Source organism: Epinephelus moara, chromosome 13, assembly GCF_006386435.1.
Source record: "Epinephelus moara isolate mb chromosome 13, YSFRI_EMoa_1.0, whole genome shotgun sequence".
Taxonomy (NCBI): domain Eukaryota; kingdom Metazoa; phylum Chordata; class Actinopteri; order Perciformes; family Serranidae; genus Epinephelus; species Epinephelus moara.
This window is the reverse complement of record NC_065518.1, coordinates 17,042,604-17,064,210: the sequence shown is the minus strand read 5'-3', so window position 1 is coordinate 17,064,210 and position 21,607 is coordinate 17,042,604. Positions and strand designations below refer to the sequence as shown.

The following is a 21,607-nucleotide window of genomic DNA, read 5'->3' as shown; positions in this document are numbered from 1 at the left end:
TTTATTAAGACATATCAGGACACATTAACCAGTCAGATGTTGTTTCCTGTAGATAATGGTGAAAAAGTTTGCCAAGCGAGTTGGTGCCCGTGTGGTTTCCCAGGTGACGCCGGAGGTGACCCATATCATAATGCACACAGGTGAGTAGTAGTAGTCGGTGCAGTTCAGTTCGCTTTTTTTTTTTTTCAGTTTCCACTGTGAAAAGTTGTGGATGGTGTCAATGGGACCGTTCCATACTGTCCCCATTTTTGGTCCCCCCTCTGTTGGGGTCCCTAGCACACAGATCTGGAACTAAAAGGTGGAGCTGTGAACACTGCAGTCTGATTTAATCCACTGGACGTGGCTTGATACGCAGTCGAGCAGTTGAAGCTGCCATTGAAAATCTTCTCAGTCCTGTTTCTCAATATTTTCTCGAGCAGAAACATTTGAATTTCCAGAAGTACATTTTCTTCTTTACATGTAGTTACAGCTTGTTTTGTGCGTCTTTTAAAGCACTCCTAAGAGATAAGCTCTCTGTTTCTCTCCCACCCACGCACTCTCTCCTCCATTCATCTGCTTGTTGCTAATTACCCTCTCTGATAGATTATTTTTAATTTCAGAGCTCGCTGTCTCCAAAGCACCATATTAACTGTCACTGTTTAAGAAGGCTTTTTTTTTTTTTTTTTTAATGGCAGCTGTTTCCCGGGTAACGAAAAAATGGGAACGCTGGGACTCTTGATCTTTGTGGTTAAAGGTTGGGAGGGAGCAGGAGGTTTCCCATCCTAACCATTAGCATGAAATAATAATGGAATGAAGTTGTGTGTTTAAGGCGCATCAATAGCGGGCAGTTAAGTCCTGCCTGGAATACAAATCAAAAGATAATCACTATATTTCTTGGAGGAAAGATAACCTCAGACCTGCTGATCAACCGTGATGTGAAGCGCTTCTCAGTTCTAGGCTGTGTTCATCCCTGAAGTGTTGGTGCGGTGCAGAAGAGGTGCTCATTTATAGTTCTTTACAAAACATTAAAACAAGGATTTACCTGAGTAATTAAAATGTAAGCAGCATAAGTGATAACATATTAAAAAAGTAATTTCTGGGAAGAGTGGGCAGTGGTTATAGTCATAAATTGTGCTTTATTTTGCGTCAAATGAAAACTTTCAGTGTCTATAAGAGTGTACAGGAACTCTTTTCTACACACTGTTTTTATCTGCATTCTACAATGCGTGACCATTCTGCAAAAAAGGAAAAGAGGATTGACCCTGAGGTTGTCTGTCTACACCACAAACTAACTCAGGACATTTTGCACATCCCCTGGTTAATATTTTGCAACAAAATGCTGCTTCTAAAACTGATCAGCTGTTAATTTTAAAATAGATATATTGTACATGTTTTTTTATTGTAATTCTTTTCTAATTTATATCTGTTTCTTGACTTTTGTACTCCTTGCTTCTACTTTTATTTTCTCTTATTATTTATGTTATGCTCAAAAAACACCAAAGCAAATTCAAAAAGCAAAGCAAATAAACGAGATTCTCATTCTAACATACAGACTAATACTAATACAAAATACTCAGTTTTTTGTCTTTATTCCAAAAAGACAAGATTCCTTTTAAGCTGTTTACTTTGCTAATGAAAAGTGAATATTTCACTAACATTCCCGAACGTTTACATGAAGCCATGCAAACTCCAATTACCGTGCCCTAACATGTTGTTTATCACATCAAAATATGGAAAAGTAGAACAGCTGGAACTGCTTGTGCCATTTTGCGTCTGTGCAACCAAACAGGATTTTTCCAAAATTTTCCACCGTTGCAGACTTGTTCGGCCTCCCTCTTTCATTTCTTCAACCACCTTCTTGAAACGTTGGCGTTGTGATATTTGCTCATATCCAAAAACTTGTTGATATCTAAGTCATAATGTTTCCAAGTAGGTATGTTTTTCCTCCTGACCAGAAATGTGGGGTTTTCTTTTGGGTATGCATCTCTACCCCAGCCTTGCAAACTGTTGGAGAGTTGTTATGTGTACAACGCATAGAGCTGAACCTAAACAGGGCAGATGCTGTGTGTCTGCAGGTTCTTAAAATGTCTTAAAATCATTTTTGTAAATATAAGGCCTTGAAAGTTTTTAATGGAGTCACATACTGAGTATTTATTCATTTTGTTATTCATGTCGTTGCCATTAGTATACGAGGTTGTAGCTACACAGGGTGTCTGCAGGTTCTTAAAAAGTTTTACAATGTTTAAAATTTAATTTTATAAATATAAAGCCTTAAAAGTCGTTAAATAAAAAGTCTTACATTTCAATTTGTGAGGTCTTAATTGCCACAAATATTTAATCTTTTTTCATTTATTCATCTATTAATTTCTTTTTGACAAAATGAGTCAAGCTCTTCTACATGAACGTCCACATTTCTGATGTAAATCTTTAAACCTACCATTTAACCTTAACTGTCTTTTTACGTTACACTCAGTCTTACCTTTGGCAGAATGTAGATTAACTTAACTCACTCTAATAACCCTATTCCCACAGAAAAACGACGTCTGAACAGAACCACATATATATACTACTTCTCTTTTATATTCACCTGCAGTGCTTGAATAAGTAAAGAATGAGTTCTTCAAAAATCTGTCCTAAATTTTGGTTAAAGATTATCTTGGAAATGTCTTAAAAAACATTAGATTTAAGTGTTTGATAGCTGTAGACACCCTGCTGGAACCACCAAGAACCTAAACTTCGCTTCTAATGCTTAAACTTAAATTTAAAGTTTCAAATCAAGGTGTGCTTCTGTCCGTCTTCTCACGTCTCTGTTTCTTCCCTCTGCCAGACGAACAACTGGTCTGCGAGCGCACACTGAAGTACTTCCTTGGCATCGCAGGCAGGAAGTGGGTGGTGAGCTTCCAGTGTAAGTCCTGACTCACTTCACTGTCAAGCCCCATCACTGATGTGTTTACAACAATTACTCTAAATACAAAACAGCATGATGTCGAGGGGCTGGAATAAAAGGAGCGTTGCATAATACAGTAGCCACCAGAGTGGCGGTGTTTGTGCATCTGACAATGAGCTCATAAGTTGTTTTTTCTTTGCTCCCTCTCCACAGGGATTTCAGAGTGCTTCAAACAAAAGAAACTCTTAGATGAGGTACGCTCGTCTGTGTGTGCTGAGAATGTGTGTGCCGGTGACTTCCTGTTACATCTCTGTATGTCTCGACGTCGAATTAAGGCAGCATGATGAATGTCTTCATGTGGTTCGCTGTGATGCCTCATAGATTATTTGCCATCCATTTGCTGTAGCGATCGCTGCATCTGGTTCTGTGCTGTGTGAACAGAATCCTTTGCCAAGCTTTGTTTAGCATCGCCATTAGTTTAAAACTACGTCTCCTGCATCCAGGCCAGTTTATAAGCATTTTGATGCATCATACAGTGCATGTAAAGAAGGAGTCCACACAATTATAAGATGAACTCTGTCAAACTGAAGAATGTTCTGCAGACTCCAAGGAGCCTCGAAATAAATCATATTATTATTAGCTGTCTGTCAGAGCACAGTCAGTCCTTTTATGAGATAAGAATGAATAATTGCTTCACTTTTTTTAAAGCTCATAGCAACAGGAAAGGTTTTATACCCCTGTGTGTGTGAGGTTCACTTACTGACTGTACACACACTCATGTCAATTTGCTTTTGTTTTCCATCAGAGCGTCTTTGAAGTGAGAGGTGACGTGGTGAATGGACCAAACCACCAGGGACCCATGAGAGCTCGTACCACTGAAGACAATAACGTGAGTCCCCTATACACTGAACAGGCTATTATACATTGTTTACATGATCTAAATAGCCTTCAAAGGTGAACGCTGGAGTCAGGGATCTCCCGGAGGAATCTAACAGTGCCAGTGTGTGACTCTTTTCTTTCACCTGCAGCTATAATGTTTTACTTCTGCTCTTCATGTATGCAGTACTTGATACTTGTACATTAAAATAACACTTCTAAAAATGTTAGATACCTTTAAATTAATGATAAATAAGGATGTTCCTCATGACTAATTTCCCTGACATTTAATTGGAAGTTTAAACTTAGACTAGTCGGCTCGTCTAAGAGAGAGAAAACACTCAAAGACAGCCAAGATTAAGCATAAAATTTAATCTATGAGGTTTAACATTGTCCGAAAAAAATATTGCGTGTATCATAAGAACCATTTAAAATTGTTAATCACATGTTTTGATAACCAAATCATATTTTAAATGCTGCTGAAATTTGTGGCACTTCGCACCGTGCATTCTGAACTTTGCATATTGTGCTACAAAACATTACAACTCAATAAATACAAGTTAACAAATTACATTTATTTACTGTGTATTTAACATCCAGGCTCATCTCCATTCAATAACACACAGACTCAGACAGTAACTCTCACGCATCAGTGTGCACACAAATTGACACACACACACACACACACACACGTATACGTCCAGGCTTGTTGGGACCCCAAACACTCCTCTCTCGCTCAGCCAAGGATAAGACGCTGCCGCAAGTGTGTGTGAGATTCGGACATACTTTTCCCACTAAACGTCCGCAGCCAGCTGCAGACTTACACCAGTCGCATGCACACGGTTCCATCCATTGAGTCTGAGAACGTTCTTCTGGTGTTTGTGTGTGGATCAGAGAGAGGTAAAGCCGTGAATGAGTTGGTTAGTTTCAAATGCGCCTCCCATTTTTCTCTGAGTATCTTAATAATAAGTTTAACTGACACTGACTAGCAAGGGTAGCAACGTTCAGTTATCTAGTGGACTAATCACGTGCATCCCTAATTATCACTGTAGTAAAACTAGATAAAATTTTGTTGTAAGTTGAGACTTAGTCAGCTTTCAACCAGCTGTGTAAAGCCAAACACCGTTCATCTGCACACACTGCGAGGACACAGAGCTTGTTCAAAATCAGCAAAGTTTCCCCACAGTATTTTTCTGTAACATAGAATATTTAGTATTAAATTAGCAACAATCCAAGTGTAAGTTGTGAAAGAAAATCATCCCTACACATCCCTACACATAGCATTTCCAAGGTGGTATTATTGTTAGCGCGGCTGTTGCAAAGACAGCTGGATCGCTTTCCTGTTTCCTCAGACCTGATCAACTACCAACACCACAGGACACACTGCATTTTGTCGTCCACAGTTACTTCAGTTGTTCCATGACCTGCCATCTCTTCTACTGGGCATTGGTAACCGTGGATTATTACTGGGGAAAACAAAAGCGCCATCCTCTTCCTGTTTTGGTTGCACAAAAGTTGACGAACTTCCTTTGTGCTGTAAATCAAGCCTTTATTTTCCCTGGAGATCGTACCCGGTGGCAGACAGGATTGCACAGTGAAAGCGAGGCTTATAGGGAGGCAATCTAAATGCAAATGTTGTCATTATTCTATAGCCATTACATTGTGCAATCAACTTTTACTTTATAATGACAAGTTAATTTTGATTTTCACTTTAAAAGTAAAACACTTAGCCGATCTGCTTCATCAGGACTGGATGGGTGTGGTTTGATCAGAACTTATTGACGGGGCCCAGAAAACATCAGCTAACAGCCAAACAACTGTCAGCACACTTGACTGAAATGTTACTAAACTATGTACCGAACCAATCAGCAAACATTTGTTTTATGTCTTCTCCAAACTGCAAGAAAATGTTTCTGTTTGGAAATCAGAAAAAAATGACAGTCCAGATATCTGAGCATTCATTTAATTAAAACTTTTTATATCCATAAAACCTGTTTTTTAGGAAACTTGAACAAAATCATTAATCTTCAGCATTTGTTCCAGCTCTGTTACAGATTTAGCTCCTCACCGTCTGCATTTCCTCCCTGGGCAGGTAAACACAGTCAGGTTAGAGAGTCATTCTGAGAGGAGCTGTTACCTCAGTAGACCTTTTATGATTTCTGGCACAAGCTAATTCATCCCTGGTGCAGCCAAACCACAATAAGTCAAGAAAAAGTAGTGGGATAGGATTGCTAGGCAAAGACTAGCCGTGGAGTCTGACAGGACAGATGGCTGTGACCTCAGCTAAGCATCAGCAGCATTAATTAAAATCCAGTCACCAAAACTAGGCTAACCTGTTGGCATGACACAACAGCTCCTGCATTAGAAATCACTGAAGTTGCTGTAACAAGACAAAGTTCACCTGCCCTGTTGGCAGATGATGTATTGGGTCTTTAAAGTGAGTGACAATTTTGGGCATTTGTCCTTGATTATATAGAGCAGTAAAGAGAGACAGGAAGGGGTTTCTTGCCAGAATCGTACAGGGGACATTGCAGTTGTATTTGCCTCTTAAACCACTGTAGCACGAGGATACCCCCATTAAAAAGTAATTTAACAGGTGGTGAAGCAAACTGCCAACAACAGAGCAGAACATACAGCACGTAGTGAAGAGGCTCCTCTCGTTTTTACAATATAAATGCATTTAAGATGCTTCCTCTTGATTTCAGCCACCTGTCAGCCTTTATCAGAATCACTGACATTTTCTACTTGACTTTTTCTACATGATTGACATCAGTCCAGTCTATCAGACTTATCAGGACACTGCAGATTATAGACCTGGAGGAGAGGTCAGGCAAGTCACTTCAACACCTGAAACAAACTGGTTTAAAACTAGTTGGTTTTCTATAGGGGGGCCTTTTATCCTCATGTTCAGGTTCATACTTGTATATTTGGTTTCTACTAGAACATGTTTACGTGCTTTAAATGTTAAAAAAAACACCGGTATTCACCCTCTGTCTGAGACACTGCGTGTTAGCGCCTGTCTCTTTAAGCCGCCCTCCCAAATAAAGCCCAGTGTGCCTTGATTCGTCAGCATTTCTGGGTCTTTTGAAGGGTATCCATTAGCGGTGGGAATCAGCCGAGGACCCACAATACAATATTATCACAATACGTAAACAATACAGTATTATTGCTATATATAACTATATCCCCAGAGGAAAACTTTGTCAACGTCTGTTTTATCTAATAATATAAAGTTTTCGGTCTGTTCACCTCACTTCGGCCATTTTTTGCAGCAGCAAAATCTATCTAGTGGACTGACAAAGCAATTTATTATATTATTCTAGCAGGCTACCTAAAGTTTAATTTGTGTTTGTCATATTAATAATTTGTGTAATTGAAAAAATTGAAACTTGGCACTGTGGGACGTTACGATATTGCCACACAAAAATATCGTGATACAATGCTGTATCAGTTTTCTTCCTCCACCCCTAATATCCATGCACTGTCACTGCAGCCGGTAAATGACCGTAACAGTGTTTAGTGTCACTTTCTACTGCAAAAAAATCCCCAATTAAAGCTTAACTCAACTAGACATGTTCCAGCAGAAATATGACCTGAAATCAGGAAGAACAAACAACACCGGCTGCCCAGATTACATGTCTCCCAGATGTTAGCAAGTAGCTACATGTAGCATTGTTTGTAATGTAAGCACTTGCAGTAGCGTGCCTGGAGTAGATGATCATATAAAGACATTTGTCACAATCTGATGTCAACTTTTAGCAAAAGTTTGGTTTAGTTTATCTGCACATACATGTGTAGAAAATACAGGAAAAAGAAATTAAAAGTTAAAATACTGTGCAGGAAAGGTTAGAAGCTAAAAATGGCTTATGAAGATACCTCCCCTATTCAATAACAACAATCATACATAAAAAGAAAAAGGTCAAAATGAAGAATACATGATTGAATAAGAGTTCCAGACTAAGAAGTGTTAGAAAATTGTTAAAGATGGACACTTTACAACAACAACAACAACAACAAAAAACACAAACAAATTACAAATAAATCAGTTAAGTGTAAAGAGTCTTTGCAAATAAGAGTCTTCTTCAGATGCTTTTTGAATGTCAATGTAGATGATGATTGCAGAGATGGAAGAAGGTTGTTCCAAAGACGGTCCCAAAAAAATATTGTGTGCATTGAGAGCCCTGCTGTCCAACGGCTCTGTAGCTCCCACTAGTGGCAGGCGGCTGCATGACAGTTAAGCGGCCTTATACATGAATAACGCACTTATTGGTTTAACCAACTAATATTTCTTGTGCCGACTAGCGAGGGGGTGGATTTTTAATCATTTAGACGTTTAACTGCGTGCATCCCTAATTCAGAGTGGTATGAAGCCTGATGTTTTTGCATACAGAGATTACGTTTACATATGTTTACCACATTATTTGAAACTTTGGCCACATTCAATATGAGCATCTGACACTGTGACATTATATATATGTGACAGAAAATAGGGGAAAGCATAATAGGTCCCCTTTAAAAAATAAACCTGATTCAAAGAAAGAAAGAAAAATAGAATTATTGAGTTCCTTCTTGTTTGTGAGAGCACAGTGTCCACCCACAGTCTGATTCTATGAAGAAAATCAAATAAAGTGTCCAATAACAAACAGCACTTGAACCCGTTTCCTGCTATTGCACCAGCCTCTTAGCTCAGGCCCTGTTGTAAAAAGCTCATGGTAATTTTCTTCTTGGTGTAAGGCCAGCAGGACCGGTTCTGTTGCCACTGAGGGGGAAAATTAGAAATGGCTAGATGTCATGTTGGCCGTATCGCTGCCTTTGAAGAACCTCCGCTAATTGAATTAGCTAGTAATTTCAGGCTTATTTAAGTGGCTTCAACGCAGCGCCGGCACTGTGATGGAGCCAGACAGATTGTGCTGTTCATACTCACTTTCTGTCACCTGCACCACTGTGACAAACAGACTAACAGATGAAATGGAGTGCCAGGACTGAGTCTGTCACCAGAATGTTGATGTGCAGGAAATCAGTCAAAGAAACTGAGAGAGTGTGTGTCTGTGTGTCTGTGTGTCTGTGTGTGTGTGTGCACGTTATCACATCACACACTCTAATACCTCCTGAAGGACATTAGGTGTTGTCTAAATTAAAAATCTGTAACAGAAACACTTTTTCATCTCACCAAGCACCCCTGGCTAATGATCATTATGGACGGACAGGGAGGTGTGAGAAATTAGTATTTCTCTCTCCAGTAGCCTGGACGCTTTATCTTACCAAACACTTCCACCCAGCCACACACTGTATGTGAGACTGGGATGTGAGTCGCACGTTTCCTCTCTGTAGTTACTGTGGTTCAAGGAAACAATTTTACATTCCCATTTCAGGCAACCTAATTGACCCTGAGTGCAATAAAACAACGTGCCCTCGGTGTAGGGCAGGTCGTTTTTCTTTGCGAGCCTAAAGCGCTACATTACCTCTGCGAAGCTGGCTGTGTTTGCTCTTTTCTGTTCAACTCGTCCCTGAATTTACAGTATTACAGTGAGAGCAAAAACTGAACAAGGTCGTGAGGTTTTTTTACAGAGTAAGTGAAGGATACCTGTTATAAACTGTGAGATATGCTTGAAGCGTTTCAGCTGCACCAGTGTAACCCCTCAGACAGGTGAAGAGTTCAGAAACAAACGCCGCTGTTTTGTTACAGATAAAAGAATGTCCTCTTTTGCTTGACTGTTGAAATGTTGCAGACATCTCACCGTTGATTATTTTATTCTCACTTTGCTTCTTCTTTTTCTCTTTAGTTGCTCATGAAGGGCTACAAGATCTGCTTCCAGGGCCCGTTTACAGACATGACTACAGGTAAATCACATCGACGACACGACATGTCCTGTGTATAAATATAGAAAAGTTGTTTTTTTATGAACTTTATAGGCAGAAATGTAACATGCAAAGTGGATCAGAGAATTGCGGAGAAATGTAACTAATCTAAAGTTATATTTTTGTCATGACAATGTAAGAAAGTGTCAGGTCAGTTAAGCCAGGTTCAGACTGTAGGAACTTTAAATCCAAAAAATGATTTTTAAATTCGGTTGCGTCACACACATGTGAAACGTCTCTAATCTCAAACATGTACACAAAATAATAGCGCATCGTATGCTGCACGATATTATTATCTATTAAGATTATCGTGCCAGATGAAGCAATGCGCCACTCCACGTGATCCTTCCCATGTTGTCTCATGAGGATGCAGTTTTTTTAAAGATTATTTTTGGGGCTTTTTTAGAAAAATAAAAGCATTGTGGAGCGTTGTTCCTGTGGGCTCAGGCAACACTAAACCCCTGAGCTTGCCTTAGAAGGGCTGAATGCACAATCCCGCTATTTCTAAATATCACATGGAGAGAGACTCTCACTGCAGCCTGTTTCATTTTGTTCTGAAAATGTTGGCGTGCAGCCTCGTTCTGTGGACGATAAACAAGGTGCAGACTTTCATCTGTGTCACCGGTAACGAGGAGATACAGTGAGTGCTGGATGGAGCAGTGAGTGACAACAACCCCACCCACATTTAAGAGTACTGTTTGCAGTGGAAATGCAAGGGTCTAGTTACCATGTCTGAAGGGTTACTTTTGGTTCCAGAGGTACCATACAAAAAGTGTTCGGTGGAAACGGGGCTTAAGATTGCTCAGTAGGTGTCTGCATAGTCAGATATATCGTAAAATATCTGTCATCCAGCAAATAGTAATTTCTGTGTACATGTAGCTCAGACTTCAGTTTGGTGTCTTGTTGGTCTGAGAAACACAGCACTCACACACCACAGGAATCGCAGCACCAAGATAATGTCTCTGATTACTGACCACAAAAACAAGGATTGTTACACTTTCATTTGCATATGCTTTCAAAGAAGGGGCTGCAAAAATGTTTTTTTTTTTTTCATGGGATTGTTTCCTTTCTGCAGCTGCCCTCATGCTGGTTGCACTGTTCTGTTTTCTCAATCAAGAATTACTTTGCTCAACCACACTTATTTAGTTTTATTGATGTCTGTTTCCTGCAGGACTCTGATAGACACCTGCCTTGCCTTTAAAGAGAACAGGAAAAAAAACAAAACAATAAAAAACAACGGAGAGTTAAAGTAGCTCACAGAGGTTTTGACTAACGCAGCTTGAAACGTGTGCTATTTTTCTTAACCCCTGTCATTTTGGAGAACAATGAGGAGTGTTTCCAGAGTGTGGGTGGATTGAATGTGGTCTAAGGAGTTGTGTGAGACATTTTCGGTGTGGTGTTGTCATATTGCAACTTGCACAGCAGTTGCTATGGTGTCAGTTAGCTGCCTGGAATTTCTTTTATTAAAAGAAGGGGGGAATGAGCCTTCAGTTGTGACCGAAGTACTTCTGCTGTTCTTCTAAATTGGTGTAAATATCCGTAAATAGCCGAGTTTGGTCCTAATGATTTAAACTGTTAATGACCTCCAACATCAAGGTGAAGAGGTTCAAAGTTGCCCTAAGTACAAAATTCTTTTTTGCCTTACCATTCTGGCATAGATGAATGGACAGATAGATCATGGGTGACGGTCTCAGGGGGAACATTGCTTAAAAACCCACAAGGCAGCGTTCTTTGGTTTCCTTCTTCCTGGGGCTCTTAAAGTGCTTTTGCAGCATCCACCCGCTGCCTGCTGGATCGATGAAGCTTTGCTAATGGGTCGACATCTGCTAGCTAGCGTGAGGAGTTTAAAGACTCTCTTTTACATGGCACAAACATGAGGATGGAGTCTGTTTTCTTCAGTCTGACAGGATTTCATCCATTATTTAATTGCTTTGTGTTTGTGTCCGTTAAATGATGAGGTTACCTACAGCGTACACTGTTGGTTGAGGTTTTTCTGACGTGTTGTCATGTTTTTGAAGGTATGTTCGTTGTCTGATATGATGTGTTGAATGTGAATAGTTTTTTTCTACACAAAGTTAAATGTGTGTTGACTGATTGAGATATTGATTTGAGTGGAGACTTAGGTATTGACCTGTTTGCTGTCCCTCCGATCAAAGGAAGTCTGAGCTTGAAATGAGTCTGGTCGGTATCCCCTCGGGCTTAGAGGGGTGAAAGTAGAGAAAATTACATTTAGGTGTGACCAGGGATACCAAAACAGTCAACATTTACAACCAACTGTGTGTTTGTGTGTTTATTGTAGATGAAATGGAGTGGATGGTGGAGCTTTGTGGAGCAGCTGTAGTCAAAGATCCTCTTCTCCTCGACAGTAAACAGGTAAGAGCATCGAGTCTGTCTTGAAAAATAAATGCAAACAAAATGTCACGAACCTAAGTATCATTTTTAAAATGCTTTTAAATCACGTCAGTGTTATTACAGGTGAGTGATTAATAAAAAAGAACAGGAGACTTGTCATCTTGATACTGATGATGTTCCCATCAGCCTCACCTTAATGTTTAGTGCTAATTTGAGAATGTTAGCCTGCTAACATGCCTAACTAAGATGGTGAACATTGCGAACATTATACATTACTTCAAAGAGCCGCTAGCTTGGCTGTAGCATCCTTGTCTTGATCCCTTTACTACCTCCATTAGGCATTAGCCTAGAAGGGAATAGTGCATTTCATCATGAGTGTTTAAGTGTGAGTATCTGTCTGTCTGTAGTTTCTCCCAAACTACTGGACCAGTCAGCCTAATATTTTGTGTGCACATTTATGACTGTATGTTCTTGGACCTCTCATGGTTGTGGTGATTCACACTTGTAGAAGAACCGGTCACATTGACTGTTTTATATCATCTTTACCTGCTGATTCTTTACGTCTCTTAACCAACTAGTTAGCCCAGCTAAAAACAACAAGCCTTACCGCCTGTTGCAGGCCAAATTTCGGCCACCGTCGTGGCTCAAAAACTGACATCCGTAGAAAAGTTTGGTCTCATTTTGAGCAAGAACATCTGCAGATTCATTCCTTACTCGATATGTTATGATCCTCTAAACTTAGGCATGATACCAGATAAATAAATCACAATTTTTGTTTGCCTTTGCCACCATCTTGACTGTAAGGGAGGTAGTAATGACAATTCTACCAGGCACAGCTCTCTGCAATCGGGCTGGTCCGTCCGTACCACACCGGAAGCGTTTCCGAAGCGGAGGGTTTTGCCTGCCAAATTTTGTAGACTTGCAGATTTTATTGATTTGGTAATTTGTGGTAAATTGTGTTTATTGTTATTTCCTACTTTGCTGTTAATGCTGTTAAAAGTCCAGTTATGAACGACATGTTTCAAAGATGTGTGCTTGAGTCTTGCTTATTAAATGAACATTTATCCTCATGATTATATCATACCTTCTGAAAAGCACTGCTGCACAGCTGCTGGAATTACAATCATTGTCTAGAGTGGCCGCAATCAGCTCTTGTGGCCGGGACACCGCCGCCTTGCAGAGATCTGAACTCTACGGAGTGCACACTTCTAGTTACAGTATGAAATGTTTCAGTTTTAATAATTCCAGTTCACTTAGGTTTCCCATGACTCATATTACAAGCAATATAAGCAAAGTATTCTCTGCAGGGACGATGTGGCAGGCAGCAAAGTGCACGGCTCCTCTTAACGCTACTACTCTGTGACTCACTCAGCTCTGGCCTCCATAATGTATATGATTTGCCTCCTGGGTTTTATTTAATTTAAAATTGATTTAAAATGATTCATGATTCATTCAAGTGTCGCGTTAAAATAATATGGATTGAATTATGTTTCCAATAACCACTACTGCCTAATCAACAATTCTTAAACCAGCATGTTTCAGCCAAAAGTCTTTATGTTGCTAAAAGATGATTTGACAGGCCAGTGTGAAAATTTAATTTATTTTCAATTTCTCTGGCCATAAATATGTATGTTATAGTCAGTGCTAATTTGTTATTGTTAAAGAGACTTTTTTTTTTTCTCTCTTTGTCACGCAGAAGTCCCATCAGCTGGTCATTGTACAGCCCGAATCAGAGTCGACGTCCACGTACAGCAGTGAGTCTAAAATTTCCTTTTCACTCTTTACTTTTATAACACACGTTCAGTCTTGTCATTACTCTCAATCGATCTGATACACACACACACACACACACACACACGCACACACACTTAATACAGATAGAGATAAGGCTGACAGCAGCTGATTACAAAATACCTACATGCTTCACCTGGGGGTTCGAGGGTGGGACAAGCATGGACATATGGAGAGTCAGACAGGAATTCTGTTTGATGGATAATATGCCAAATTGGTTATCACTAAATCTGATTGAAGCATGATTGATTTTTCTTTATACCCTAAAATCAATCATCTGTGAGGCTGCATTAGCAAATATGCTATCATAACTTAGGCAAGTTTGCAGAGAAAGTTAGTCAGTCTTAAAGAATACATGATGTCAGTGCAAAGACACTTTAATTTTAAGATAAGCGATTAACACATGGAGAAGTTTTCTTTCATAGAAGAATACTGGCAGGGTTCAATGTCACTGTTTTTTTGTTTTTTTTACTTGAAGTCAAAAAAGTGATACTTGCCCTAAAGTCAATTTTTACTTATCCTTGTACATTTTTTAAGTAGCGCTTATAAAATTAATAACAAAGACTAAAGCAAATCATCATGTTTAATCTTTATTTTGCCCTCATCCTCTAACGCCACCCAGCTAAACTCCTGTTTTCGTGATAACTGAAATGCTTGCTTGCACCTCAGCTCATAAACTTTGCCTTTACCCGCCACAAGATGGCTCACTCCATCGCGACTTCCATCATCAGTTCCAGAAAAAAATGTGTGTCATTCTTTTTTTACCACTTGCTTTAACGGGCAAGCGAGTTGCTCAATTTACAGCGCTGACGTGACATTTTACTTGTCCTGCGCATTTGGGCAATCCATATAGTTGAGCCCTGAACGGACAAAAACAATTTCCGTGATACAAAATTTTAGGTGCTGCCAGCAAGTCTGTCATTTTCCTGTAATCGGGAACTTGTCACGGCATCAACAAGGAGGCTATTTTTATTAATTTAAGGCAAGTAAGAAGATTTGTTTGAGGCTTCCTGCTCAACCTAGCTAGAGTGTTCAAGTTACTTTTTAAGAGATGGCGGGTGAGCAAATGGGTAAAGTTCTCAAGCTAGTTAACTAAGTTAGCTAGCTTGAGTTTGTCCCAAGTGATGATGTTATTTTCTAGTTATTTGCAGCTAACATGTTACCTATCGTGGCTAGCTGGCCAGTGCTAGTTAGCTAGCATTGCAAGGCAATCTTTAAGGGATGGTGGGTAAGAAAATGGCTATTGTTTTCAAGCTGGCCAACTGAGTTAGCTAGCTAGTGTTTGTTCCAAGTGAAAGTATTATTTTCATGTCTTTTCTGACATTAAAAAACATTTAACAACAACAGAAAAAAAAGCAGGATTTTAACGGCAGCTAACGTGTTACCTATCGTAGCTACCTGGCGAATGCTAGCTAGCCAGCATTGCAAGGCAATCCTTTGAGAGGCCAACTGAGTTAGCTAGCTTGAGTTTTTTCCAAGTGAAAGTATTATTTTCTCATCTTTTCTGACATTAAATAACATTTAACAACAACAGGAAAAAAATAGGGATGCACCGAAATGAAAATTTGTGGGTGAAGCCGAAGCCGAATATTATTAAACGCTTGGCCGAGTACCGAATACCGAATATCATTGTTTAGTTGTTGATTAGTTTTTGCAGATGAACCCCCTCCAGATTAGTGTTGTCGCGGTATCAAAATTGGGACCCACTGTGCGATACCAATGAAAATATCATGGTTCTGAGTAGTATCACGATACCACAGCGAAAATGAGGCAGATGTGGCCTTTTGTCATTTATGAAAAGATAAATCACTTTTCTATAATACATCATTGATATTTCATNCTGGCTCGGCTGTTCAGGTACTTCTGGGCAGTCATGACACCAAGAAGAGGATATTATTGGAACCGACTTCTCCGTCGCCCGGTAAGCCTATGGCCGCCGTATTTGACAGGAATACATTACTGTCTGTGTCTGTGACCCACGTTCAACCCACAATCGGTGGGACTCGCCTTTCGTTTCTGCTGGTGGTTGAAATCTGTAGGCTGCTCACACAGCGTGCTGAATGATTTAAGCCTATTTTGCTCGCTCAAAACTATTTTTAGTCGCAAATGCGAGGGCGGTGATGGACGGATCGCCACACTGCCGACATTTTACTCCGCCCGTCACGGCACGCCGTTTGATTGCGTTACCAAACACGCCGCTATTATTCGGCCTTGCTTTTAACTTATTCCACCGAATAACGAACGTGTGTTTTTTTGCAATATTCTGCCGAATATATTCGGTTACCGAATATTCGGTGCATCCCTAGAAAAAAAGAAGCAGGATTTTAACGGCAGCTAACATGTTACCTATTGTAGCTACTTGGCGAATGCTTGCTAGCCAGCATTGCAAGGCAATACTTTGAGAGGCCAACTAAGTTAGCTAACCTGAGTTTTTTTCCAAGTGAAAGTATTATTTTCTCATCTTTTCTGACATTAAAAAACATTTAACAACGACAGAACAAAAAGAAGCAGGATTTTAACAGCAGCTAACATGTTACCTATCGTAGCTAGCTGGCCAATGCTAGCTAGCCAGCATTGCAGGGCTGGATTCATTAGCTTGTAAATACATTCTTTATCATGTTTTATTGGGAAAAGTGTAAACTTGTTGTTGCTTTTACTGTTGATAATTATGTTTAGGATGCCCCAGTGTGATGCTAACAACCATTAGGAAAAGCAGCATTTTTTAAGTAGCTCGAGAAAATTTGAGATGGGTGAAGCTATTAAGAGGTGTAGCTCCAGGCTAGCATTCAAATGATTCAGTTTTCTAGACTGTTCTAGCTCGAAAAAATAAAAACAATCCTTCACCCAACAGTCATCATACCCACATTATTATTATTTCACAAAAGTTTCTGGTGTGTGTGTTAAAAAAGATCCTATAAATTCACTATGGTCATCAAAAATGTCTTCACATTATCAACAAGGTTAACACACTTTAGTCCTCTATTTGGACGAGGTTATTAAAGGCAAGGCAGTACATTTATGAATACATGACATGTAGTCTTAGCATCACTTTACAGTATTGGTAAGTGGTTTAAATATTGTTTTAAGTCAGATTCTATTAGAATATGCTGTAGTGAATGGACAGTCCCCACAAGCATAGACATTCTGGCTGGTGTGTATGCCTGTGCACCTGTCCGACCATTAGTCCATGGATTTGAATGCATTTGTGGCTGTGTGAGGACCAGTTGGAGAGTGACAGAACGGTGAAATGGCAGACACTGCCAGCCAAAATGAGACAGGTTCCCAACAAGAGCGAGGGGAGTGACTTGCCAGGAAAGAGAGTGTGAAGGAAGTTAGGCAGCAGAGAAATGGCCAAGAGAAAATGTCAGATCGGAGCCGGGGGAAATGTCAAAACAAGTTGGCCACAGAAAAGAGAGGCTGCCATAGCACGAGGAGAGCTGACAGTTTGAAACAGAGAAGGGAGCAAGTGGCTCTAAGTCCTCCCCCTCCTCCCCTCCCCTCCTCTCCTCACTTCTCATGGCATCCTAATTTGCACTGCTGCATATTTAATGCAGCTTTTCCTCTTCCACGTCCTCTGGCACTCATAGCCCAGGTAATCGAGTAGCCCATCACCCTCCCCTTCTCTATCCCCCTTTATCCTCCTCTTCTGCACCATTGATTGAAATCACACACACATCTCTCCTTTCCTCCACACCATCCTCTGATGTAATGGAAATGTGTGAAGATGTGCGCACACACTTTAGATTATGTTTTACAAGACATATTCTGGACATGTCAGTTCAGGATATTGCCTCAAAGGAATGTGATGCTCATATTAGAAAACTACATGATCTGTGGTGATAAGCAGAGATCTGTTTTTCAGGTTAAAATGATCAGTGACGGTATGAGCACCTGAGTTTCTGGGTATACTGGCATGCTGTTTGATTCAGAATCAGAGCTGATAGATCTTAAAGGAATACTTAACCTGCAAAATGACCATTTGTATATCACTTACTCACTCAGTGTTTCGTTGAGTTTGTGAAGACAACTTTCTCTCACGTGTACGGGGATCAAAGAATCCAAAGAAGGTGAACATTCTTTTTAACGGGGCCACGTTTAACAACAGCAAAACTATACCAAAACATCAGTTTACAAACTCTCACACAACTCATGCAGTATCATCCAAGTCTATTTTATCCAGTTCTGTGCTCAGTCCTTCCCAGACACATGCATTTCACTAAAACATGGTGATTTAAAACACTCCCGCCTACGAGTAGCGTGCCCTGAACCTGAGTTTTAAATACATGCGTGTGCCAAGGTACACTACTCGGCCGTTAAAGGGAACGTTGGTACTGACTTTTTTAAGATCGTAGTGTTTTAGCTGAACTGTGTCTCTTTGGGAAGTACTGAGCATACAGCTGAATTAATGAGACTGGGATTATACTGCACGAGTTGTGTGAGAGTTTGTAAACTGATGTTTTGATATAGTTTTGCTGTTCTTAAGCGCTATATCGTGGGCAACTGGACTCGCTTGAGTTTTTTGCAGATGTCATACCTCTTGGATGAGAAGCGAAACGTCTGCAAGAAACTCAAGCAAATCCAGTTGCCTACGATGTAACATTTAAGATTGCCATGACCTGGATGACTGAGAATCTTCACCGATAGTTTTGCTGTTATTGAAAGTGGTCCTCGTTAACTTAAGTTTGTGAAGCATGTTTGCCTTTCACCATGGAGGCATGCGAGAAAAACTGTTTCCTTCTTTAATTCAACAGAACACGCAGTGAGTAATTAATATACATATGATGATTTTTGCGGTAAGTATCAAATATATGTATATAGATGTAAATGATAAAATGTCAAGTTTAAAGGTTACTGTAATTTATATACAACCGGCATAAATATGGATAAATTAAATAAATTGTAGGGTTACAGTAAAATAAATAACAGTACGGCAGCATTAATGAACTAATAAATAATCATATGAAAGCGCAAAGAAAATGTTATCTATTAGCTATAATCAAGATTAGTGTAATACTATAGATTCAATGTAATGAAAATGATAGTGAGCTGCACATGCGTATGATTTTGTCATTTAAAATCCCTCTGCTCAACAGGTCTCTCTAGAAACGCTACAGTCGTGACACGTGGTTGGCTCCTGGACACCGTGGCAACCTACACACTCCAAAACCACAACAAGTACACAACATGAGCAGTGGAGCCGAGCACATTGAACCCACAGCCATGCATCGTCCTCTTAATAAACATTTTACAAGTTCTGCTTTTTAATGTCCGGTCCTGTCACCAAACTGTCATGCTCCAGTTTTATTAAAGTTAAATCAACAGAAGATGCTTGAGTCGAGTCTTTTATTTGTTTTATAGCACAGGAATTAGTGCACACATAAATCCAACACTGCTACGCACAATAACTGTATGAAAAAATGTGCCCATAATAGCAAATCTGGATTTACCAGAAAAGCTTTACCGTTAATTGACCAATATTTTTAGTTGGAAAAGTGTCGTTTAACTTTCAAATATATCACCTTATACAGTCAAACACAGATGGAATTGTAAAGTTTAATGAGATGGCCCTGGGTAAACTGTTTTTGGGGGTTTATATACATCTAAGCTGCCTGAGGAAATACTAAAGTTAAAGTACAGTAGAGCCTCTCACCATGCCCAGTGTCATCCTCAGGGGTTTCAGAAAGAGCCATTTACAGTATTTAGTACGTGTATGTCTCCTGTCGGATCTAATGTATTTTAATAAGCTCATGTCGTCGCGCTCTCCGATGTTCCCACTGTTGTTATATGGCTCTGCGACTGTTGTTTGCAAATCCCCTGTGGACGCCAGCTTTCTGCTTGTAGCGGAAAGCCTGTAGATTTCTTGAACATGGATTGAATGCAGCAACATGTTCGACACAGTTTTCTTGAATTATTGAACAGCCATTGTGTGGGAATAAAATGAGAGGGAAGGTATTGGCAGTCATGGGCCGTGTGAGGGCACAGAAATGACCCGTGTGTGTGCACAGTCTTCATTCTTTCATGTAACCTTGAGAAACCATTTTAAAAAATGGGATGGTGCTGACATAAGGGCTGTAATTAATCATTTGGGCAATAAAATACAAAAAACAAATATGGAACAAAATCTCCCCAAAGCCCAACATGATGTCTTCATTGTGCTTGTTTTATTCTACCAACAACCTAAAATCCAAAGATACTCAGTTTGCTGTCACAAACAATAAAGAAAAGCAGCAAATCCTCAGAATTAAAAAGCTGAAACTATGTAATATTTCTCATTTTTGTTTGAAAATTGACTCAGTTCATCATCAAAGGAGTTGATTAAGTATTCAGATATTTTTTTAATTTTTAGTTGAACATTTAGGCAGCAATCAGTGGTGTGGTGTCCCTGTGCTCACAGTATGTGGATGATTTGTCTACTGTCTAAATATAAATTGCATTAGACCGAACCACAACTCTGTAGAAAAGCACTACCACAAGCTACTTCGTCCATTTCACTTCAGAGGCCAGTGGATCTTTTCTCTAAATGCACAGTGAGAAAAGAAACTTCAAAAGGACCCAGATTTAGCAGTTTTACACATTAAAGCCATCTTTACTGAAAACTTTTCCTGAGAGAAAGTTGACTCTTCCTCAGCAGACTCGGCTTACTAACAACATTAAGCTGAAATTCAGCCGATTAATGTCGTTAGCATCCTGGAAGCACTCGCAAATGACCAAATTAAATTCCAGTGCTGCAGTAAATGTAACTTCTTGACCTGACCTCATTTTAGAAGGCTACTTTATTCCCTGCTAATTTGCTCCTCTGGTATATTTTAGCAGCAGAAGCAACAGTTTGTGGCATTTATTTTTTGATTTTCTTTTTCAACCTGTTTGATGGAAGGACGGTGTGAAACCTAAAATTGTAAAAGAACTGCATGTCTCTTTTGAAAATGTCAAAAAAAATGACAAATGTGGAAAAAGCAATTTCATACAATACTTAATATTTTCATTACCTAACATACTCATAACAAAGTGTGAATTTTAGTTTTTGGGAAGACAAAAGTTTTTGGGTTCATTACATGACCATGTTCATTATATACAATCATCTGTGACTGAATAAACAGTTAGCTTTTAAGTTTTGAGAGACAAACATAAATGTAACAATTTATGTTGCGTTCAAATGCTCCTCGGATTGTTCAATTTCCAGAGTAGGGAGGTTGTTCGTCCAACTTTGGTGTGTTCAAGCTACAAAGAATTTATTGCTCAAGTTGATTGCCGTTTCCAGTATATAAACGGACTGCACTTGCACCTTTCTCGTCACATTCACCCATTCACACACACAGTCACACACTGGTGGCCGAGGCTACCATACAAGGTGCCACCTGTTTCTCAGCAAGCATTCACACACTCTCACACAGCGATGGAACAGCTATTGGGAGCGATTTGGGGTTCAGTTTCTTGCACAAGGATACTTCAACATGCAGACTGGAGGAGCTGGGGATGGAATTGCCAATCTTCCAATTGGAGGACAATCCATTCTACCTCCGAGCCCAGGGCCGTCAGACAGGACGTGTATATAAATATCGCTTTGCCTGACTTGTTTTCGGAGTTAATGCTGATACATAACTTTTCTAACTAATCTAGGTCGCTCTATGTGGACAAAAGCTGACAATTCCAACCTAATGCCATGCTACAAATTAGATATGAGTGAAAAATGAATTATAATAGGTGAATTAAGACAGTGTTTCCTAACTATTAACCAAACATTTACTTTCGTCAGCCATGCACATGACATCAAAGTTTAACAAGTCCTATCCCCTTGAGACCCTCAGCTTCTTTGTGGTCTGCATTTTTAACTTCTCCAAGCTGTTTGGGATCGATATGACCTGA

At 39.7% G+C, this 21,607-nt stretch overlaps 1 protein-coding gene across 1 annotated transcript in view; it reads left to right on the top strand.

Annotated features, from left to right (window-relative positions):
• The window catches only part of LOC126400098 (breast cancer type 1 susceptibility protein homolog), a 33,139-nt gene extending 14,071 nt beyond the window's left edge, over window positions 1-19,068 (top strand). Inside the window, exons 13-20 of the mRNA XM_050060563.1 lie at window positions 53-140; window positions 2,807-2,884; window positions 3,080-3,120; window positions 3,672-3,755; window positions 9,526-9,583; window positions 11,901-11,974; window positions 13,650-13,707; window positions 18,838-19,068. Coding sequence (XP_049916520.1) covers window positions 53-140; window positions 2,807-2,884; window positions 3,080-3,120; window positions 3,672-3,755; window positions 9,526-9,583; window positions 11,901-11,974; window positions 13,650-13,707; window positions 18,838-18,932 — 576 coding nt within the window. The 3' untranslated portion in view covers window positions 18,933-19,068. The remainder of the gene's footprint in view (window positions 1-52; window positions 141-2,806; window positions 2,885-3,079; window positions 3,121-3,671; window positions 3,756-9,525; window positions 9,584-11,900; window positions 11,975-13,649; window positions 13,708-18,837) is intronic.
• The last annotated feature ends 2,539 nt before the right edge of the window (window positions 19,069-21,607 follow it).